The 24747-nt window shown below is 35.5% G+C and overlaps 1 protein-coding gene across 1 annotated transcript in view; it reads right to left on the reverse strand.

Annotated features, from left to right (window-relative positions):
* Nucleotides 1–306: 306 nt before the first annotated feature.
* Nucleotides 307–24747, reverse strand: part of LNPEP (leucyl and cystinyl aminopeptidase) — a 50594-nt gene continuing 26153 nt past the window's right edge. Inside the window, exons 9-18 of the mRNA XM_063295399.1 lie at nt 20023–20154; nt 18056–18216; nt 16462–16544; nt 13339–13522; nt 12229–12385; nt 11309–11490; nt 9393–9554; nt 7885–8025; nt 7110–7191; nt 307–6634 (exon numbers count right to left, since the gene is read on the reverse strand). Coding sequence (XP_063151469.1) covers nt 6503–6634; nt 7110–7191; nt 7885–8025; nt 9393–9554; nt 11309–11490; nt 12229–12385; nt 13339–13522; nt 16462–16544; nt 18056–18216; nt 20023–20154 — 1416 coding nt within the window. The 3' untranslated portion in view covers nt 307–6502. The remainder of the gene's footprint in view (nt 6635–7109; nt 7192–7884; nt 8026–9392; nt 9555–11308; nt 11491–12228; nt 12386–13338; nt 13523–16461; nt 16545–18055; nt 18217–20022; nt 20155–24747) is intronic.

Raw genomic sequence — 24747 nt, forward strand, 5'->3', positions numbered from 1 at the left:
TGTATCTTTTCATACAACTCTGCAGTTGTATAGCCCTGGGAAAAAAAAACACATTTGAATTAGGAGTTGCCAACAGTGCTACGTGAATGTCCAAAGTGTACTGTTTTGCCATTCCTCTGTATGTATGTATGTATGTATGTATGTATGTATGTATGTATGTATGTATCATAGTAATGTCTATGAAAGGCAATAATTTTAAAAGTGTTGTTCCATAAACCAGTGAATCCATTAAATCTGTAGTTTAGAAAGTCTCTTTTTCTGAAGAGACTAATTAAAAAATAAAAATAAAATTGAAGGCTCAAGCAATGTGTTTCAACTACTTTTACTAAAGTAAAAATACAAGATAGTCATTTAAGATTATATTTAAAGAGTTTTATTTTTGTTTCACAAAAAAGATGCAACTGTGTTTGCAATATATATGCCATTCAGTCAAGGCTGGTTATACACACAACATTTTATTCAAAGTATAAGAAAATAGGCTTTCATTTGTCCTTTACAAATTAAGGAAACCCACAGATTTGCATATAATGTGTACATCTATATACAGACACAAACACACATCTCATTTTCTAAAATACTCCTCCTGAAAGCAAATATTCTACAACTTGGAGTTACTCTCTTGATAAGAATGAACATTATGCTTTCTGTAGAGATATCAACAGAGAAGTGTAATCCCTTTCAATGTCCAATAACACTTGATATTCCAGAACGTCTTTGATGTTATCATTAGTTAAGCCAGCTTGTTATCAACAGAACTGCAATCTCTCCACAGATCTGGTGCAAATTTACTCTTAAATCCACCCTAAGATTCTGTAAATTCAAAGTCTTCAGTGGCTTTCAATCATTCATTCCAACTTCATCATACTGTTGCACATTTTATAAAGGTTACTCTTAGATTCTACAGTAATTTGCTACATGTGCCATGACTAACCTAAAAAAGATGTCCGACCACTGCTTTGATCAAAGCAGCGATGTCATGGGTAAAGAGCTGCATTTCTGCTGCAAATTGCAGGTTTTAGTAACATTACTAAACATAACATTCTAGGAGGCTTAAGTTCTTAAATATCAAGACCTGAGAATATGGCAAAGCAACATTTTTAATTGGCTAAAACTTGAAATATTAATGGGATAAAATATTATAAACATATAATGGAAAAAACATCAGCAAGCACTTTTAAAAAAAAGAATATGCATGTTTGGAGGACTAGCAACTAGCATTTGAAGTAGAAATTAAGAAACATGTATCTAAGCATTGGCATGGGGGCATCCATTTGTGAAATATGTACAAAAGTGTATCCTTAAATGAGGCAATATTTAAAAGTTCAGAGTGCAGTGAAAGATAACATCTTCCAGAAGGATGTTAAAAAGCAAATCTATCATCAGAGGGAGGAATGTTCTAACACAGAACAGGTGGAAGATAGACAGTCATATAAATATAAGGGTTAGCATCCTGTAGCATGATGCTATAAAGAAAAAATAAGGCCACATTCTTTCAAGTATTAGCCTCACAGTGCATGTCCAATTTCACCTGTAATAGAGCAGGCAGTTTTTAAAAGCAGCAAGATCCATTACATGAATTCTATCTCCCACAGCTATATAAAGATACTAACATTACAGTTAAAATGTAGTAGCTTTGAAAGCATTTAAAAATGAAGAGTTTCATTATTTGAAGTAAAAGAATCATTACTCTAGAAATGGGCAATTTTAAATGGCTCACTGTGCTTTGTGCATCTTGACAGAATTACAGCCACAATACGGCTACACGCACACACGCACAATTATAGCTGAAACCTGCACTTTTAATGCCCTTTCATACACACCTAAATAATAACCATAATGTAGTATCTTTTCATCAAACATTATTTGGAATACTCTCAACCATTCCAAACCCACAAGTTAAATGCTAGATTACTACGCATAGCACTTTTTCAAAATTCCACAGAGATTACCAAGTAAGTGGCCACAGAGAGAAATCTGGCTTTGTTACTCACAATGCTTTGCCAGAAGGAAACAAACTATAATGCTTATGCTTGATAACTTTGGATTCCAGGCTGAACAGAAATTTTAGTTTTATGTCTGGCAACTGTTCCAAAGAGAACAAAAACTGACGCTAAATATTGGGGTAGGTATCCTTTATACTGAACTCCCCCATTCAGCCAGTAAGTAGAGAGAATAGCAAACATGTACTGGTCCTACTCCTTCCTGTACTCGCCTTCCCCATGCTACATCTGTGAAAGAGGTGCATCCGTGGGTAAAGCTATAGATCTGGGCTATTTTTTGGACCAAGAGTTACATTTGGCCTTTTGGTAGCATGCCTGGGGCCACACCAAAATCTAATGGGTGGAGGCAGGACAAAAACTATGTGTATTTTCCTTTACATTAAAAATTAAATGTAACTACTATGGCCACTCTAAAGTCACATATCTAGTAATTTTCTCCACAAACATACTGAAAACAGCTAAAACCTTTGGGCTGATCATGATAGTACACTAGACAGCCTGGCATCTTTCCATGTTAAATAAAATAGGCAGAAAAGTTATCTGTGATAATACACAGTGGCACATATCGGTATGCATAAATATATAAACATACGTAAGATGCAAATAACTGAGTATTTCTTCAAAGTTTGTAGACTTAAGAGTTGTGTTTCAAATGTGTACAGCTATACGTTTCATCCACAAAGCCAGGCTATTGGGACTAAGGCTTATTAGCTCATTAATAAAAGGCTTTTAAGCAAACATACAGAGAAACACACTTTTAAATGTTACTGAATGCTCCATGTACATATCAAGTATACATACTTAACACTAAAGAGAACAAACTAGCCATTGCACATACAATGCTCTTGGCTATTTAGAGCTCTGTGGAACTTTGCATCATGGCTACAGAGACCAAAATCAGTTTTTGGTTTTAAGATGTTCAAACTAACATGTTTATAACTTGAACAAAAAGGTTTTCCTTCACTGAGTAAGCATAATATTCTATCTCTCAATAACCTTTGCAAGTATGGAGACTCATAACTATGAAGGGCTTTTAACAAAAATAGACTTCCATTATATGTATTTTACAATACTTATAATATACTTTAAGGCACATGAGCTATTATTTCAAACAGATTGAAAACATAACCAAGATTGAGCTCATTCATTTCTTTTTTGTATTCCAATCCCATCTGTTACAGAAAGCTTTGAAACCTAATGGGGGAGGTACATAGTTTGTACCGCTCTACATTGTATTTCTACAGTAATGTGACTGATTTTAGGGTGGGGGACTTCAAAACAAAAAACACTACCACTTCCAACAGGATACATGTAGACGATATTGCAGAGTTAAGATTCCAAAGCAGCACAAATGCTTTGATCAAGATTTGAGAATCAAGCATTTCTAAGCTAAGAAACCATAAACAAAATTAAGGAGGACATTCAAATTAGTTTAATTAGTCCTTGATGTAGAAAATTCTCTACTCCATTAAAGTCACCCCCAATTATTGAACTGGATGAAAGCATTTCATATTTTCATTATTACAGAAAATTCTTCTTCTGAATGGACTCAAGACAATTACATTTAAGGTATAAAACCTATGGCCTATGGAAAGTCCAACTCTTCCAGATTATAGATTGTTGGAAATCAAACTTTGTTGGAAGCAAGTAAGTGTACTGACTGCTTTGATAAAGACTGGATCTCAGAACCATACATGATTGATTTTAAATGTTTCTCCATTTAAGCATAATTAATCAAATGTAAATCAAAAGCAAACGACAATCATTTTTAAAAGATAAATAATTTAAAGTATTCTCAAAGCATCAGTGCCTTCATTTAAAACAAAATATTCTAATTCTAGAACACAGGTGTACTACATTTTCAAGTCCAGTTTACATTTCCAGTAGCAAGCACAACTCTACATATGATTCTAAGTGTCAAATGATCCAACAAAAAAGCAGCTACAATTCTACAGAATGCTTCAAAGGAAGGAAGAGCAATGCACAGAAATATAAGAGTAGGGAACAAAACAGATATATGAGAGGAACATAGCAAGCCTCACATTCTCTACCAACCAGGATAGATGCTCTTCACATTGTAAAGTGAGCCAATTTGGCAGGGGGGCTAATATCAAGGCGAGTAATTTTCAATGCATTTAGAAGCTGAGCTATTTAGTAGCAATAACTTTGTTTTCAGTGTATTAAAGAGTCAAAAGTATTAAAACTAGGTTGCTTGGTTTATGTTTCTCCTTTTCCTGTTTTCAATATCATTGAAATATATCTGAAAACAATTTATCTAGTTTATGTTTTTATGATGTTAAATTCATAATTAAGCAGAATTGGTTTAGAATGCTTCTCTTGATCTAGAAAACTGCCTCTTTCATACTGACCCAAAATTGCTTCAAACACTGAATTTCTTTATTCTTTAGCAGAGTCCTCCACTTTGAATTATTTGAAGCACAAAGTATGTATCAATTTTATCCCACTGTTATATTCCAGTTTCTGGAGAACATATGAAGTAACAAAACAAATAACTGGTTTATGTAGCACTGAACTTTGTGGCACAGAAATTACGGGATCTAAAACATTCCAGAGTATGTAATCCTCCATGAGAAATAAATGAAGTAAAATCAGTAGTAAAATATTGAACCAAACTTCTGATTGTTTCTATAGTAGAATCTATACTATGAACAACATTGCAATAAAAAGTGGGCTTTTTCAGAAACAGTGAGAAAAAAGGCATGTCTCAAAAGCTGACATCAAATCAGAGCCATATGCTTCCAAGTTGATGTTTGCTTGAAAAAGGAACTTATTAAACTATCCTCTTTGATAGGAACAAACTCAGAAACTAACAGTCCTGTATAGCAGTTCAAATGATTGAAAGCATTACCCATCTGGTGCCCTTTCAAATGTGTTGGAACTACAAGTCGCAGATCTGTAAGTCTCAACATAGTGGCTAAGAATTTTGGAATTTGTAGCTCTAAAACATCTAAAAACCATCAAGTTGGGGAAGCTGGCCTAAATCAAAACATTTAACTTTTTCATCCATTTTTATTCTTCTCAATTCTTCTATAATGCAGTATTTTATTGGAGAGTTTTAGAACTCTACTAAATAACACATAAAACTATTGACAATAATGTCTCAAATGCCAGTTATTTACTTTACTATAAAAAATCAGCACAGAGTAGAAGAGTTTCACAAGTGTGGGATAGTTGTAATATTCAATCTGGCATGCTTTATTTTTGGTTTTAGAACAAGGATGGGTGACACAAATAGTATGTCTCATGATCTGACAAATATCGACTTTGGTCAAAGCATAGGCATGGTCTATTTTCAGAAATATCTATTTACAGAACAGTGCGAAACATCATTGAAAAGGAATTGAAACCAGGAAATTCCCAAGCTGATAATTCTGAAATTGATGAAACAGTGTACTACATTCTTCTAAGCAGCTACATCAAAGTGAGAAACAAAACTGGAATCTGAAAACTTAATGGGGTCTTCAAGAAGATCTCTTATCGCAGAAGGTTGGAACAACTTCTTTTCCTTGCCAATAGTACAGTAATGTTACCAGCTACTTGTGCTTTTTGGCAGCTTTGTGGGCAAGACTGATAGATTCACTTCTAAGTATTTACACACATAAATGTGTAAACTACTTGAGGAAAAATACATATTCATAAATGTAAACTTTAGATTTGTTGGATACTTGGGGAAAGGGAATTACTGGACACAACCATTTCACGATATAAACATTTTCCAAGCTATAATTTAGAACCTGTTTGAAAACTTCTATGGGGTGGTTCAGCACAGCTCTCTTAACATTTTACTTTGTGTTTACAAAAGGTAATTCAACTTATTCAGTACATAGTACTAGTAACATCTAGCCATGTTGTAGGCAACGAAAGAACAAAAATTCTGCTATTTGCATAATTTCTAGAAAATACTTAGATAAATCAAAACCCAGAACTCCCCCAACCCTAACTTTTGACTTCACCTGTTCACCTTCATTAATTGTGTTTTAGCCCCTGCTTATAATGGTGATGGAAAAAAAATGCTTTATAGCAGGGACAATATTTACAATTCAAGAAACCATGCACAGTGAGAAAGACCAAACTGAATTTTGCAGAGAAATAGCAGGTCTCAGGAGTGTTTGTCTTGCTCTCTTGTCTTTTCATGAAGTAAAAATGTACTCTATATGTAGAAATGGAATTCCGTTTTCCTACAATGGAAGGGAGCTGTACCTCAATTTTAAAAGTTATTACAGTATCCTTGTTTGGTGTAAATGTCTGGTCAATCAATGAGCTTTTCCCTAATTAGCATCTATGTCCAGTCCATAAATACTCCAAAGAGAGCCAATTCAGAAGAGATGAACCCTGAGCTAACTAGAACCCTCTCTCACAGTGCAAAAAACAAAAATTGCATTGCTCATGTTTAACTTTTTTTTTTTTTTTTTGCAAAAGCAAAAGACCAAGGGTTGCAGCATTCCTAGTGACTAATATAAGCTGTAAGAGAATTGTGATTACTATAGCAATTTTTCCAGGAGTGCCAAGTTTTTTTCCATCCACTGGATATTCAGTTGAATTGTCTCCATAGCTTCTTGTACATATCGCAACTGAGCAGTTTCCTCTGACTTTGATTCAAAGAATGTCTTAACCTAAAGAAAGGTAACACATGAAAAAGAGAGAAAAAAAGCTCTCAAGGCAGTGAAAATAAGTAATTCCTTAAGCATTCAAAATAGCCCAACCAGCTGTTATCTAAATGTATCAGCAAGATTGATGGGAAATGCAAATTGCATTAATATTTATATTAACTATTTGTGCTTTATAGTTTAGTCCTAATTACATTGATACAGAAATGGTAAATTTTGAAATCCAGACTATTTCACACAATTTAAAAGATTAAATAACTATCTTTAATGAACAAGACAATGACTACCTATTGGAAGCAATTTCTCTAATTTGAGAAAAGATCTTTCACATTACTCTGTTCCCAAAATCTCTATGAAACACAGCTATTAGTATTGTAAAACAATGTAATTTAGAATCTCGACCTGCATCACATATTGCCTTCTTACTATGTCAGTGACAGTATTATTCTAAAATTCTTTCAGAATAATTTATCCAACTAACCTCAAGCAGGTGCTCCAGTGTTGAGAATTGATATGTTGTTGAAGTTACAATGCTTTGAATAGTGTATGATCCACGGTGAAACCTGAAATTTAGAAAAATGATCAAGATTAATCTATTTCACTAGCCTATGTTAACCTGATACCTATTTCACTGGGCTATATTAATCTAAAGCATTTCATTTGACACCTAATCAATTTGAGGCTCTTGGGGGGAATTCCAAGATCAATTATCTTACATTTTCACCAGCCACACAAAGCAAACTTTTGTAAAATTATTAATATACTTGATATTTTTCACAATTCCAGAGAATACAGAATATCAAATATAACCTCTCCCATTCATGCATTTTACTGATAGCAGCAATACAGATGAATTATATTTGGAGTACAGAAGAATTTAAATCTATCTCACCCAATTTAGTGTTAAATTACAATGAGAATGCTGAGTTGAGTAGTCTAATTCATCTGGAAGGCACCAAGTTGAGAAGGCCATAGTAAAGACTCTCAAATGTCATGTTTTTTACAGAATAGCATATCTTCATGAACTATAGCATCACTGAGTCAAACAGTCTTTACACAGCTCAGTGCTGAAGTCCCTCCCTCATTGAGTAGTGTTAATTCTAGACAGTGATGAGGACATGCTGGAAGGTTCAAGAAACCAGTGTGAGTCCTAGGGAAATGCCTACTCATGTCAGAGGTTAGCAACTACCTGTTTCATAGCTGATTCATGTAGGGACAGGGAATGATTATAATGAGAATTCAAGCAAAACGATTACTTTTTGATAAGCTGATCCCAACTTTCTTTGACAAAATCCCATGCCAATAAATGTCCAGGCAAATTTTGACTGATAGTTTTTATGACAGTTGGAAGATCCTGTGATCTGATTACGACTCCTTGCAGGCTAGCTTGCATTAACCTATAAAATAAAAAAACAAGAAAATCCCATTTCTAGGCATGCATGTAGACTTGTTCCAAAGAACTGTAACATCTATAATTTCAACTAGATAATGCCTAATAATCCAGGAACTATTTATGGATATCTGATATGGCTTGTCTTTCTAGAGATTAAATACACACCTGCCTAAATGGCACAATTTTAATTATTTATTTAAGTGCATTTATTAATGATATGCATATTAAAATGTTTGTAAGACTGAGAAGATTGACCCATTAACCTGACCTTTACAAAACTGCCTACATACACCCTGATATACAAGTACTGGGCAAATGCTTTGAAATAAGTGCTTCAGAAGAATGCACAGGAAGCATCTCTCTTTGAACTGTTAAAGCATGTCTTTTTCCAAGCTCACACAGCTGCTTTGTAAGCTGCTGCTGACTACATTTACATGCATGTACATGCCTAGCCCCTTAGCAAAGCATACATAAAAAGCCAGGAGCAACTTCTAAAGAAGCTGCTTAAGCTGTGAAAAGGCATTGCTGCTTTAACAATTTGAAGAGATGCTTGCTCTGGACACATGTGCTTCAGAAATGAAGGAATGTACAGCACGTTGTATTAATGAACCCAAGGTAAAGAGTGCAAGTGTAGCATAGCTTAGCTTAGCTTAGCATAGCTTATAACATGAGCACACTGTTAGCAAACAGGACTCAATATACTGTGAATCAATGGGGTATAAAGTTTATTGTTGAGACTACAGTAGTATAAAATATCCTTGAGCTCCTAGGAAGGAAAGAAGCTCTCTGAATTAGGCTGAGAGGGACTGGCAGTGGTCAGGTCAAGTGTGAACATAAATCTGAGTCTAAGAAAAAACTCACTGAATACTACTCTGTAGTTGAGAAGCCCCTTTTAACAAAGTGTGCCCTTTTTAGTTAGTTTCAGTTGAAGATTAGAAACTTGATGGAAATTATCTAGAACTTTGCAATTGCACATTTCCCTGAATATTCTAATTACAAGAAAGCATAGCTCTAGAAAGCATAATCTGTTTTATCAACTCTAAAGCAATTGAGTTATATAACTAAGGGAAGAGTGTTCCTCAGATACAGGTGTTCATAAGCCAAAACATCTGTTCATAACCTTGATGTCAGTGCATAGAATTTATCTCATTCAATGTACAAGATTAAAAGGGTTACGGACAGCATACTAAACGTTCATATACTATATGAACTTTCTTAACTTCTTTGTATAATGACCTAAAGAAATCTATGGTAATCAAATTTAAATAAATTAAACCAGTGATGATTGACCATGACTAGAAAACTAACTTTTATTTAAGATTTAAAGTCTTCAATTTTAAAAATATATGGGAATAGCAGGAGGAACTGTACCAGATGAGTTTGTGAACATCATTTGTGCTGGCCAGAGATTCAAGTATTTTGAGTTTTTCTGGCTCAGAATCTACAAAGGAATACATCTTTAAAAGGAATTGCCAGCCAGTTTCAGTTTTTGCTCCAGCTGTGAATACAATCTTCATAACATTTGTTGGCAGGCTGCAGAGAGATAGCAAAAGAAAATAATATATATATTATTAGAATTCTCATATGAACATCCACATTAAACATAAAAACAGTATGAATGCTAACTGCTCCCAGTAAAGCCTTTAGAAATGATAGAGCAATTTGGAGCAGGACATGGATATTCCCCTTGCAGAAACTCTCTTCATTTGGCAATGAAGAATTAAAGCTAATTACTACTCAGAGTTACATTTTGTTATGCAAAATGGAAAAAAAAAAGGACAAAGACACCAAACTCAATATTGGACTGAGTCACATTTACCTAATGGCACAAACGTGTTGCTCACAAAAGCAGCAAATATTGGCTTCTGGCCCAGATAGAACCAAGCAGGAACTACTGCAGCTGCCAGCAAAACTGAACTCCTGATTTCAGACTTCACAGAGGCAAGGCTGTAAATCTTTCCCAACACTAACCTCTGTTCAGGAACTGGTTATTCTGTAATCATCTCACAAACATAACTCAGCTAGATTATATTTTTTAATATAATTTTAGGCTTACTCTTCCTGTCTTTTCAGGTCACTGGATATTTGGCCATTCACTTAATGGTCTTGAGACTGAGAGGCACCTGATGCCATAACCGTCATAACTGGCCTGGGAACAGCTAATTCCTACCTCTCAGCTTCATGCCTTATATTTGGCACCACAAATGTCTTTCTCTGAATAACAGTCCCTTCTGACAGGCAAGGTGCTGGACCCTAACTTCTTTCCCCTTCAAGTGCTGTGACAAGTCTGACAGTTAATCAGCACTGAACAAGAGTTCAAAAGGTTAAATAATTAATGACTGTAATACTCAAATGATTGTAGGAGTAATCAAATTAATTAAATATTGGATGGATACCAGCATGATCCCATCCTTTGCTATATTAGTGAAATGCAAGCACAACTGAGAAGTTCTACAGTACCAGTCTTCAGAAGAACAGCAACATATTCTAGTTACATCTTCTTCTGGGTCTGTGCACCCGATGGGAGGAGATGGGCAGGGACAAATTGAATAAATAAATAAAAATAAATAAATAAATTATAAGTCACCAATGGAGTAGATGCCTTAGACTGATCTCAGAGAAAGATTCCAGGTATTGTAAAAAAAGTACTCATAAAGGTTATAAACTTTGAAGGATCTGGAAAGCTAGATAGGGAAATGTCCTTCTGGATGAAAAGGAAGTCTATAAAATGTGGAGTCTTATTCAGCATTACAAGTCCAAGAAAATGTTCTCATTTTATATATTTGTAAATGAGCATATAACTTGTTGCTTCATTTTTGGTAGCATGCCAAAAAGAGCCTTAATCCCCAAGCAGCGTGTGGAGGACAGTTTTCTGTGACTGCACTCAGCCAGCACATTAAGTCAAGGCTTGCCTAAGTATGGCTACTGAATAAACCAAAATTGATTGCACTCACAAAACACACAGAGCTACAAAGCGTGGTTTATATACTACAACAGTCAAACAACAAAGCCAGTCAAACAACATCATGGCATTATATAACAGATAAGCCAGGTCTGTGACTAATTCAAATAATAAGCCATCAAAAATTGGGTTTGTTGCGATATGAAGTGCTCAAAGCGCATGCCTATAGTAAAATTTCTTCCCCAAATGAAAAAGTTAAACATTTGCACGTATATACTGATTTAATCAAAACAACAGACTGACATTTTTTGTGGCGATGGCCAAGTAACTTCTTAATGCCCAAGGAGAAAGGTAACTTAAATAAGAAATATTTTTTATTCTTTACCTTCCTGTCCCATTGGATTCCTTCCATGTGATAAATAGGTTAGAAGCAATTGAACTACAGTTCCCTAAACCACAGGAACAGGCAAAACCTAGTAGACTTGACTGTAGCTCTAGTTCTGCGAGGGTCTTATTATTGTTCCATGCTTGTTCAATCTTGTCTCCAAATAATTTTTCAATCCTATACTAGAAAACAGCAAAGGCAGAAGATTACCACTGGTCAATAGACAAAGCCTTGTTACAATTGTGCAGTGATTAACTTCAAAATCTGCAAAAATGACCTAAAGCACAGATTTCAGCAAAAACCTGATGAATTCTCTTTCATTTCTGTCAACTATTACCACAGTCTTATTTATTCAGAACTATACTAACCCCAAATTGAACATCAAAGATCCTATGGATGAGAGAGATTTGCTAGAGATTCAGAATTTATTGTGCAGCATTAGTTTGATTGTATGAGGTGAATGAAAGTATACTAGAAATCCAGACTGACACAAGTAGAAAAATCTGTGACATCTGAGAAATCTATCTGTTTGTGGGAAATCAGATTTATAGGTATTATTCCCTCACTATTGTAGTACTAGAAGAGACAGCAAAAAAATCTTTAAAATGCTAAAAATGTTAAGAGACCATGAAAATTGTTAAGAGACCATGAAGAAATGAAAGGAACCATATGTTGCTTATTCTCTTTGAGTAGCCATATTTATTTACCCAAGATAGAAAGGGATGCAGTTACAAGCAGATGGCCTTTGACATCACAATGTGCTTCTAAGTGATAAAGTCTGTAGGTTAAATTATGAACTATTCTTAAATAAAAATAGAATGAAGCTACATAAAGACATTTCAGTTCAGACATTATGCTACTACATAATACAACTTTGTAGCTTTCACAGAATTGCCACCTTTCTATTTTCAAGAACTTACCAACACTCTGGATGAGAGGTCCAGGATTCCCCGTTTCTGAACTAGATTGAAAATACGACTGATTTGGTGCAAAGCTTGCATGATTGGAGCAGTGCTGTTTTCTTTCACTATATAGTCTAACAGATTGAAAGCCATGGCCAAAGGGACTTTTCCTATCCTAAACAGATCAGAAAAAACAAAACATTCAGACCAGTATTCTAAGTCTAATACTGAAAAGGCTTGTACTGTGGAAACTTGTGGAAATACATATTTTTTAAACTGAAATATATTGTTCCAAATAAATTCTGAGATAGTTTCATTGCAGACACAATCTACTGTTATGATTGGGGAGGAGGAGAGACATTATGGATAAATGAAGCTTCCCTATATATTCTTTGAGAAACAATCTGTTTAAAGTTTTTCCTTTTAAACAGGAACTATGAAGAAACAGAATTCTCCCCTTCTGAAATTTACCATTATGAACTTTTTCATGCTGTTATACATTCTGAGCTCTATTTAGTGTGGATGTGCACCACTCACAAAATGTGGTGCCAGATCCAACTGGTTTTCTTCAGTTAGATCAAATCAGAGGCTGTCTGCTTCATCCTGGAGACCAATCAGATAGAGGCATCTGCACCAGGGTAGTCAAAAATGTCCAGATGGCTGGCACAACTGTATAATCAAATACCCATCTCTTTTTTACATGTGTGCTTCTGCTTAAAACTGATCTCTCCTAGCACTTCGCTCTTTTAAGAACAATGTTGTGTCTAATCTTTTCATGGTTTTTATGAATTCATAATATTGGAACTGCTATTTGAAGGAAGAACATCCACAGTGGTATATTTGGTAAGCTTCAAAGTTACAAGTGCTATTGAGATTTGCTCAACTATTTTGTGTTAAATTCCTGTATCTTCATTATGCTTGCAGATTCATTTATCTCCCCTCAAAAGCAATTCTAAACTAGAACTATTTTTCTGCTTCACCAAGTTCTTGAATTTCTAAAATATTGCAACATTTTATGTATATATTCTGATCAAATATTCTATGCTCTGTGATAGTTGAGGTATTTTATATTTCAATTTTTATTTGACAAAAAGAAACCTAGGTTCATCTTTAGCTTTGGATAATTACCTAGCCAGAATGAATATGTTATGGATCAAATTGGCTCTGTCTTTGGGATCAAAAATACTGGGATTTGTCTTCAGTAGTTCAATTAGAGCAATCCAGTCATTATCAGCATAATGCACAATATAGTAACCATTTGCCTTCACATTGAACTTCATCCACTCTATTTCATGAGGATAGTCAATTACACCTAGGCAAAAAAGAAAAGGGGCAAAAAAAAGAGAAAAAGAAAGCATCAGTTTAAATCAATACTAAGTGTTAAGCATTCACAAGGATAAACATTCTTTACTGACAATACTTGAGCAGCCATTTGTCTTTCTATTTCTTCCAGAAGACCAGGGGTACCTGCAGTGGCAAACAGCTCATGTTCAGTGCTATAAAGTATATCTTGTAGAGTTGTAAAGTTTACTACTCTATCTTCATATAAACTGAATTTTCACTAGGTCATTCCACAATACAGTTACCTGCCTTCAAAAGCAAAGAAAGTCAAATCTGCTTGATGACATATAAGCACACGTCAGCTACCCTCAATATCACAGTTCAGCTCTCTACAGCATGGTTTATTGTATTTTTTTTTTCACAGCAAACATGAGACCCTTGGTGGTTAGTTTAGTTAAATGGTCTTCTTTGAAAAATTAATTGTCTTGTTTACATTGCACTCCATGTTCCAGAGTTGCAAGCCATGCACACAAATTGCCTTGTCACCTGCAATTATCAAAGGGTAGAATAACTGTCAGAGGTCCGGTTATATCCACTGATTGGGAACATTATATGGTTTCAATAAATATATCCTCTTTCCAAACTTTACACTAAACCAATAGATTATTAATAGTACCAGAAAAAATCCCCCATCTTAATGGTGCCTCCTGCTTCATGAAGAATTGCTCAGGTTTTTTTTTTTAAGCAGCTAAATGGACCAGGAAACAAAACTGCATTGAGCTAACTCATGTTATGTCATGTTTTTATGTGCTGAGATCAGTTTTACACTTAACTTTAAGTAAATGTATTTAAAAATGCAGAACTGTTTACCATAATGAATATATTTCATCATCAGCTCACTTACCAGTAATGCATTTCACAGAAATATCAAATCCCAACTGTTTTGTTTTAATCATAGAAAGTAACACTGTTTTAAAACCTTTTCTCATTTAAACTAGCTTTGCTGATTTCTATTAGCATATTTAATATGCTGCAGCCTAGATGTTGGCAATAGTACATTGATTTTTTTTTAAAATACATGCTGCTTACATCTTCTTTGGAAACCGGTGTTCAATTATAAAAAACATATTTCTCAAGAAGTGAATTGCTTTAATCTCTTTACTACTCATTTTATATTTCAGAAAAGCCAGATAGAAAAAGGCCTCTATTATAATGTTCTTATTTAGGAGTATAGATGTTGCTTGTAAGCCTCATGGTAGGATTTGTATCCTGAAAGCAGAATAAATATAATGAATAAATAAAAAATATGAGCCTTTCCTTTCCCAAACTTCATGTATAATGTTCCTGCCACTCAGATAAATGAGGATGACTGGTAGTTTAAACCACCAACACCAATATCCTTGTCTGTATAGAGTGAAGATTTCCTCAGTAACTAAACATTCAATATCAAAAATATCCTACAATTCCCTAAAACATAACATAGTATTAGAAGGATTAAAAAGCCTGTAGCAAGAAACTTTTTTCATTATTGTCTGCACCTGTTCTGACATGCTTAGCTCAGATTTACTCCCATAAAGTGTTACGTCAATGCTACATTTAACTACTCAACGGAAGAATCCCATTCAGAGCATAACATCTAGATATCAGAATATGGCCAATTACTCAAGCTTCAGACACCAAGTACAGAGGTCTTGTTATCATTTAAAGTTGCTTCTATTACACTCCTATACCTACAAAGATCAGAATTGTACACGCAATGGGTTTGGATAGCCAAGAAAACAAACAAATGGATCATAAAACAAATCAACACAGAGTTCTTACTCAAGGCATAAATGACCAGCTCAAATTATCATATTTGGGATATATTATGAGAAGACCTAGCTCTCTAGTGAAGTCTATAATGTTGGGAAAGATGGAAGAATAGAGAAGACAATAATCAGCAACAAGGTGAATGGACAGAATACAGCAGTAATGGGTACAGATTACTAATTCATGGACCAAAGATTAAAATGGTTCTTAATATACTAAATGCCACAATTCAGCCCAGTACAATTGTAAATCTAGGCTCTTAGCCCCTTATTGTGGAACTGGCTTTCTTGCCAGTACACCTTTGCACTTGCATAGTTTGTTTATTTAATTTTTTATCCTGCCTTTATTATTTTTATAAATAACTCAAGGTGGCGAACATACCTAATACTCCTCCTATTCTCCCCGCAACAGCAACCCTATGAGGTGAGCTGGACTGAGAGAGAGTGACTGGCCCAAGGTCACCCAGCCGGCTTTCATGCCCTGGGTAAATGGGTAGTTATATAATGTGTTCATACATACATACATACATACATACATACATACATACATACAAGCTCAGCTAGTGTAGGGCATCTACTAAGGGCAAAAAATGAAGACAACTACAGCAGAAGATCTGCCTGCTGATATAGCAATCAGAGCCTATATTTGTGCTAATGCTATATGTTTAAATTCTAAGCTTTAAACTCCCCCTTTCTGAGTTTGGTTATTTGGTTATTCTTTTAAAAGTCACAGAAGACACCTGGGATTTGCTACCAGTTCTCGCTAATCTCAGAACTGCTATTCCAGTTTTATTCCTAAGTCTAAACAACATAGAAAAAATATGTATTACCTTATGAACAAATATCAGAGGACAAGGCTTTGCTTGAGAGCATCTGAAGAAGTGAGGCTGGCACTTCAAATGTAGAATATAAGGACCACTCTTCTGGATAACACCAGTAGCCTATTTAGTCCAGCTTCCTTATTCCCATAGTAGCAAACTAGATACCCAAGGCTAACCCCAAGAGTACACAAAATGTTCTAGGGCAGTGTTGCTAGGAGTCTCCAGAAGGGTTAGTTCTTTGTGAATACTGGAACATGCCTTTATCATGACTGGACCACATAAGGACCACCGAGGTTTGCCCTTTCTTGCATTTTCTAACTTTCAAAAGGTAAACGGCATACCTGACTTTTTATCCAGTAAGTATGTCTGCGATGCAGAGCTGTCATTGTTGGTGATGTAAGAAAGAGGAATCTGCCAGAGAAAGCTGGGAAAAAGAAAAGGGTACACACTCTTAGATCACAAAGTTCTGTAAGACCAGTGAGATGATAGTAGAGCAACTGCCTTAAGTTTCTGTGAGATTACACTTGATTTAATATACATTTATAAAACAAAGGTGCAATGATAGAAATCAAACTGCAAAGGTATGTCACTACATGCACGATTAGTTAAAGCACCCAGAGTTCCTTTCTCTGAACCAGTGGCTGAGTTTGCCGATTCAGACACCCGGTGATTTCAAGAGTACAAGCTAACTATTACTCCTATTAGTTTTCTACAAAATCACTGTCTTCTCTGAATTAAATCTGGTCACACCAATCCAGGAACAGACAATCTTTTTGTGCCCAGAGACTGCCCTTAAAAAAACTTTTGACCTCCAGGCAGAAACTATTTGATAATGACCCAATGACATTATCGAGAGTGAGAATTCAGGGTTTTTTGCCTTAACCCTTTTTAAAGAAAATAAGAATGTAAAGCCTATTAAGACTTATTGTGGTAGGATCTCAGGAGACAGGTCCCAAACAGGACACCATGGGGAAGAATGAGGGCTGGGGGTTGTCCATCCTTGCTGTGGCTAATTGCAATTTTGAGAATGAGGCTGGGTATTAGTGGCAGTGTAATTACACAAAGAGTCTTGACTTGCTCCTGATATTCTGTAGCTGATGGAATTCACAGTTCTTTACAGGGAGAATCAGGTAATTCAGTCATGACTGTATTTTTGACACTTGTCATGTACAAAATGTTTCTAATTTATATTTTTTATAAAAAAAATCTTGATTTCACTTATGTAGTATTTATACATTTTATTTGTTCTTATCACAGCCAAGGCTGTAGGCACTGCCTAGGTGTAATTTATTCTCATTCAACTTAAGAGTATCTTCTCAATATGAAAAAATCTGTATTGACAGAGAGCATGGGCAGATATAAAAAAATTACAGCTTACAAAGAATAATGGTTTCTATCTCCAATGTAAAGGATGAAATCGTGCCCTCACAATATTTCTGTCTTATCAGTTTAATGTGACATTACAAGTGGCAAGTGTTATTGCCTGCCTGATCCATATGCTTCATGATAGTTTTGAAAATAGTGCAAAGGTAAGGCCTAGCTAGGTAGTTGCACTTATCTGACCTGACCTTTGCTGATGTCAAAAAGCTAAGCAGAATCAGAACTGGTTAGCACTTGGGTGGGAGGCTACCAGGAAATCTTAGGACTGTATGCCATACTGGTGTGTGTGTGTGTGTTTAAATGCCAGAAGAAAGCACCTGTAAACTACTTTCATATAATCACCAAGAAATCTACATGGCTGTGTCCATGAAGTCACCAGGAGCTCAGCTCAGCTTACAAATGCTTTAGAAAGGTAAGAAAGCCTCCATCAGGTTTTCATCTAACTATTGTTCCCTCACACACACACAGGTTTATCTTATATCTCAGTCCTTTTCCTTTTTAAAAACCTAAAACAGACTGAAAAATTAAACTATGCAAATTAAGAAGGAAAAAAACCTTGAAGATAAGATCTGATTTTCCAATTCTGTATTATGCACAAATCTTTCCTGATTCAAATGGATTTTTTTTCCTTCCCTTGTGACTGTCACCAATGGAAATCCTTTCTGAATTGTCCAAGTGTTCATAATTGTTCTTACATCAGCTGCTCCATGTGTCACCTTAGAAAACACATACACATGGAAAAAAGTGGTGGTGTCAACATAATCAGTATCTTTAGTTCACTAAATAGCTAAATAAACTGTTGAAATAAAATTCTCATTAACAAGATTGTCAATCATAGCGTAATACTACAAGTTCTAACTTTTAGGACTTTCTGCCTTATTCCCATATTGATTTAGAAACACTGTAAATTAAAGTTGTGCAGCACTTCAGAGTCAATCTCTAAAAGATACTTCACATCATGCAGAAGTGCAAACAAGTCCAACACCTTAATGCAGCTTCATCTGTTCACAGGATTTCACTGCTACTATTCAAAGCAGTCACACAATCGTTTGAAAGAGCATGGCTGCTTTTAACAGTTACTATGTTTATGTTTCTAAGGATTTTTTAGAGGCCAAAACTGAAGTGCTGCACAACCTACACCAGATGCCACTTTAAGCATTCTTTTAAGCATTCTTTCAACTATCTTCTTTCCAGACGACAGTTAGAAGCAATACTACTCTTAATAGCAAAATAGCCTCAATACACTCCATTTTTATTATAACAGAGAATACAGAAGAACAAGAGATACAGGGTCATGGAATAATAAGATGGTTTTTAAGGAGTTTTGTAATTTCTTTTTTGGAAAGGGGTATAATTTAGTTTTCTAAAATGGGATCTGCCTGAGTAATACCCCAAACAGCCTTCTCCAACTTGACACTCTACAAATGGCCACATAGGCTGCTAATTCTGAGAGCTTTAAATCCAGAACATCAGGGGGTGTTAAGTTGAAATATGCTGTTTTAAATTACTTGTCTTAATTAAACCACCTCTCAGGAACAAAGACAAAAGCTTTGGAGGCTGATTTCTTTCTCAGTAATTCTGAGTAGCATTAGAGGAGTTCTAAAGAATCTTCTCATCCACAACGCAAATTAACCAGATGGAAAATAATTTCTCAAATGCTAGAAGCAGAAGCTGGGCAAACCTCCTGCAGAGAGAATACAGTCAAGGCAAGATAGCTAAGATGGAATTTTCTTTTTACAAAAGACAGACAGACATTGGCTCTATAGTGTTTAGCACTTTGAATATAACAGCATCCACACAGGATGGTAAAAAAGTTGCAAAATGTAGCATATATCTCTTTCTCCAAGTCAATTTTCTCCCTGCTGAAGTTTAAACCTAAGTGACTTCTCACCTCTGGGGAGACCTGGGATCTACAAAAATGGTCTATGAAGGTCCAACCTATTCTTAATTATTATGGGAGATTGTCTGGTTAGCATTTATGCCAAAGTTCTGATTACTTTATGGAATATAAAAATTAACCCAGCAATATGATTGAGCAAAATGCCTTTTCCTCTAAAAACAAGGCAGGCAGTTCCACAGTACATACTGTACCTAAGCTGAGGGCAATCATGATGTGAGATGGCTAGAATACATGTGAATGACTTATGCTGTGTTAGATTAAATGACAAAAAAAAAAACATTCACTCCACAGTTAGTTCATTTATATTTATCATTTAGCCAACTGGTCCTGTTGAATTGGATGAGTCTACACTAACTTGAGAATACTGACAAGATGATAGTCAAGTGTGCTTGCCACCAGTCTGCTTCACCTTTGCTTTTCATGTCTTATTACATCCAAGAAGGAGAGGATCTCCATCTGTAAGGAGGAGGCTATAAATTTCTCCTTAACGGAGAGAATAATAATAGTACCTTTAAAGGAAGTAGTAATTAGGTTATCCTAAAAAGCAGACCTGGAATATATGGATCACTGATAGGCTGATTGCTAATATCTTCTTCTTTAGAAGGTATCCAAAGACGTTTACCTTATTCATACTGTCCCATAAGTTATCACTGCATGTGGAACCATATCTGTAGTCATGCAAATAGATCTGAATGCCAGCTTGGAAAACATCTTTATGAAGATAATTTTTTAACATAAACAAGAGAGAAGATCCCTGTAAGAATAAAAATAAGTTACGAAGTTAAATGCAAAATTACAGTTCTATTTTCAATATACACAGAAGCATGATGATTAACTTAAAAAAAATACTAAACCCAGCAGAAATGGTTAGATTTGAGGTATGCAAGCATTGATTTAAAAAGCTTTATTCAGGAGGGGAGAAAAAGAAAAAAAAGCTTGATTTTGTTCTGATTTAGTGACACCAATTAGTGATAAGTAGAGTGAGCAACTGAACAGAAACATCAAACAAGAGTTTGGCATGGCAGATCAAGGAGAAGGGTTTGTTTGTTTGAGTTGTTCATCAGCAGAACATGGAGAAGGAGGGGACTGCTCTTATGACTTGCAGGAGATATGCGAGGTTTGTTTTTTCCCTGATGAAGACAAGAATTACACATGCTGCAAGTGTAGGCTGATTGTCCTCCTAGAAGAGAAGATGAAGAGACCCCCAGCTTATTAGGGAAAATGTAGAATTCAGATACAATAAGTGGTTGCCAAGGGACAGTGGTACCAAGAAATCTCCCAGAAGACAGAAGAAAGCCGGCTGAGGGATAGCGAAATGTGATGCAAAACCCTGAGCCTGGCAGGAAGAGTTCCTTTTCTTTGGAGCCCTGAATAGATTCCAGGGTCTCTGCATTGATGTGTTTCTGGACCCCTGGATGAAGAGATGCCGTAAGTTCAGGGTCTGAGGAAGAGATCTCTACAGACTTTGAACAGGAAAGGATTTCTGCTTCTCTCTCAAAAAGTAGGAAATGACAGGTAGTAGTAATTGGAGACTCTCTGGAGAGAGGGATTGAAGCAGCAAGCTCTTGGCTTCTCCCTCAACAGAAATGTGCTTTCTTCCTGAGTCACACAAATGGAACATGACAGAAAGGCTCCCACTGACAATCAGCCCTTTCTACTGATCCACATGGGAACAAATGACACAGATTTGAAGATGTGGCAAGGGACTAGAAAGCACTGAAAGGAACATGGTACAGTACCAGGTTATTTGTGGGACCATGAGTCTTTGATTATTTCTGCCCGTCCCAGATGCTAACAGGATGGGCACGCTCCAGATCTCTTCCCTGAAGCAATCTGGTGGGACCTAAAAGATGTGCCTCTTCTCTTGCAGTGCCTGCCATTGAAAGAATTTCCACCCCAAAATTCAGTTGGCCCTGACCAAGTTAGTCTTTAGGAAGACTTTAAAAACTTAGTTTTTCTCCCAGGCATTGGACCAGGATGATAGATGAGCTTGCCTTTGGGATATGGAGTGTGTGTTGATAGGTCCCAATTATATGGTTATTGGCATGGGATTTTTATTGCTTTTATTGATACTGTTAGTTCAAACTGGAATTTGAATTTTTCATTACAGTCATGATCATGCAAGTTGGACAGCCATATAAATCTTATATATATATATATAAATATATAAATAAATAAATAAAGTAAAACAGTCATGTACAGGGAAATGGAAAATGGATGTTATCACAAAGGAGTTGTGCAGGTAGCTAGTGTCTTCAGAAAGTCAGAAAGGCTAAAGCATAAAAGGAATTTAGGCTGGCCACAGAACCTAAAAGTTACAAAAAAGAGCTTTTCTGGCTATGCCATAGTAAAAGGCAAATATGGTTTCCAAAGTTTACAGTATATTTATAAATACTACAGATAAGTTGGAATATAAAGGGGGGAGTCAGAAACCAAATATTTATCTCTAATATTTTCAGTACGTTTTCTTTTCTTGTTTTCTTCTTCTTTTTTTGTGTCTGTATTTACAAATTACAATACAGTGGCAATTTTGGCACTAACCTCAAATAGTTATAGTCTTTTTCATATTACAAAAATAACTCAATATACTTTTTCTGGTATGGTTAATCTTTCATTAATATTATACTGAGCATTAATTGTGTAATTCTAGTAAATTTCTTTGTCTGCTTATCAATATTTTATCTTCTGAAACAGTATCTTTGTTCTAAATAAATAAAAATAATTTTGGGAGCATGAGGTCAACCTATGCCAAAAAATGGTTACCACAGTGAACATGACCAATCACAAAACATTCATTTAACAAAATATCAACTAGCCTTTCAGGAATTTCTCTTCTATCCCAATGGGATTTTTGTGGGACCCAAAGGCAGTGCTATAAAAAAATATTGTTATGATGCTAAAGGTTGATGCTTTGTTTTGCAGTACACCAGCTTCCCATTTATTTATTTTTATTTAAAAGGATCTTGATAAACAGAAAAATAGAGAGGTATTTACTAGCACGACACTGTCTGTTAGAATGGCTTGCCATGAAAGCACAGCTACTATAGGGAACTTTAGCAAGCAGCTTCCAGGATGCAATCTATATGTGCATTTATTGCTACTTTACTGTATGTGCATTTATTGCTACTTTCAAATGTCTGATGTGAAGACCATGAGTAAGCAGAAATAAATGAAGATAATGTAGTTAAATACTAAGAATGATAATATGTTTCTATATTATATACCTCAATATAGCAGTTTTAGGAGCCCCTAGGAGGGCATATATAACACCATTGCTGTGCGAGCTGCACTGGGTGCCGGTTTGCTTCCGGGTCCAATTCAAGGTGTTGGTTATCACCTTTAAAGCCCTACAAGGCATGGGTCCAGGATACCTGAGGGACTGCCTCACCCCCGTTACATCTATCCCTCTCACCCGGTCAGGCAGAGAGGGCATGTTGCAGACCCTGTCCATCAAGGATTGCTGACTGGCCAGGTCCAGGAAGAGGGCCTTCTCTGACGTAGCACCTGTCCTTTAGAACAAGCTACCCCCAGTGGTAAGACAGGCCCCCACTCTCCTAGCCTTCCAGAAGGAAGTAAAAACATGGCTATGCCACCTGGCCTGGGATGGGAGGGGGGATAGCTATTCATGGGGGTGGTTGGCCCCATGAGGGTGCCAAGGTTAAGATCTTCCCATCTTGAATTTTATACTTTACATTCTATATTTTATAGTTTGTATTCATATTTGTATTTTTATGTATTTATATTGAATTGTTAGTGATTTGTCATTTTTACTATTGTAAGCCACCCAGAGTCATTGTACACGAGATGGGCAGCAGAGAAATTTAATGAATGAATGAATGAATGAATGAATGAATGAATGAATGAATGAGGATATTCAGAAAACTTCATCTCTATCTCTGGTCATGTTAACATATGTGAGGGAAAAAGACTGCTCTCAGCTATATTCTAATCAAAGTAAGATGTGATCTGGCTGCAAATGATTGTGACTGATTTGATATAGCAAAAGGGACAAATGAGTTCAAATACATCTGTTTTCCACACATTTATATGTGAATTCAAAACATTAGGTATACCTACAGTATTAAAAACAATCTATTCAGATATGAATTCTCCTGTTTTTATGTTTACAAATATTCTAGTTGGGATACAACTCAACAACTTATTTATTTAATCAATTTCCAAGCCATCCACTGATCAACACCTCTGGGATTAACAACAGGTTAAGAACAAATAAAACAATAGCAATAAAAAGCAACATGCCAAGGTAGAGAAATACATTCCACTATAATATAATTAGTGGGTTCACACAATATCAGCAACCCACTGCTTGCAGAAAAAGCCAGTTCTTTAATGCCTTCCAAAGGTCAGCAGGGTTGGGCAATGCTGTTCCAAAGAGCAGATGTTGCTACAGAGAAAGCACACCTTGAGGGCTGTGTAAGACAAGAGTGCTTAATTGATGGAAACTGGAGCATTCCAATCCTGTCTGATCTTGTAGGATGGGCAGAAGAAACAGAAAGACTTTGTGCCTATTCACATTTTCTTTTATTTTTCACAACTGATTCTTCACTACTATTTGATGCAGTCCTTGGCAGAACAGCATTTCCATTACAAAAATACACGTCATCCTTTTTTTCCCCTCTATCCCTTTTTTTTCTTTTCTCTTGCACTTTCTGTTATCTATTTTTTTTCCTGAGTTTAGTTTGTATTGTCTTTTATTTTTTAAAAAAAATTCAATAAAAATTATTTTAAAAAAAGAAAAGTGTTATAAAAACTAAAAAAAAATACCCTTCATGTATACATTAAAATTTAAAAGTCAGGGTCTACTATAATGGTAGCACAATCCAACCTTTTAATTAAAAGCATCAGCTCCTTTCCATTTCAGCAACAATCAGGCCATGCTGTTTATTTTCAAGATTAACACTAACACTAACATTCTGTTAAGCTACACTCTAAGTGGTTTTTGAGTATTGATTTAAAGCTGTGCGTAGAGGTAACTTTGATGAAGATATATCCCTAACTTCACTGTAGGGAATGTGTGGGTATACTCCTGGTCTTTCTTCTATAGTAGGGGCTAGTAAGCATTTTAGACAAAGGTGCCACATTGTGAACAGCAATACATCTCATTCTTTAAAATCTGTCCAGTCTTCTGAGACTTCATTTTTAATTTTTTTTAAAAAAATGCTTCTATGTACACCACTTATTTGTGTTGCTGAATGTTGTACTGCTGATTCTTTAACTAGAGTTAAGTATGTTCAAAAGCACCATAGGTGATTCAGATATATGTAGCTGTAAACCATGCCTGCCCCAGGGCTCAAGTTCTCCCACATTTTCCTTTGATTCAGCAATG

This window comes from Candoia aspera, chromosome 2 (genome assembly GCF_035149785.1).
Source record: "Candoia aspera isolate rCanAsp1 chromosome 2, rCanAsp1.hap2, whole genome shotgun sequence".
Classification (NCBI taxonomy): Eukaryota; Metazoa; Chordata; class Lepidosauria; order Squamata; family Boidae; genus Candoia; species Candoia aspera.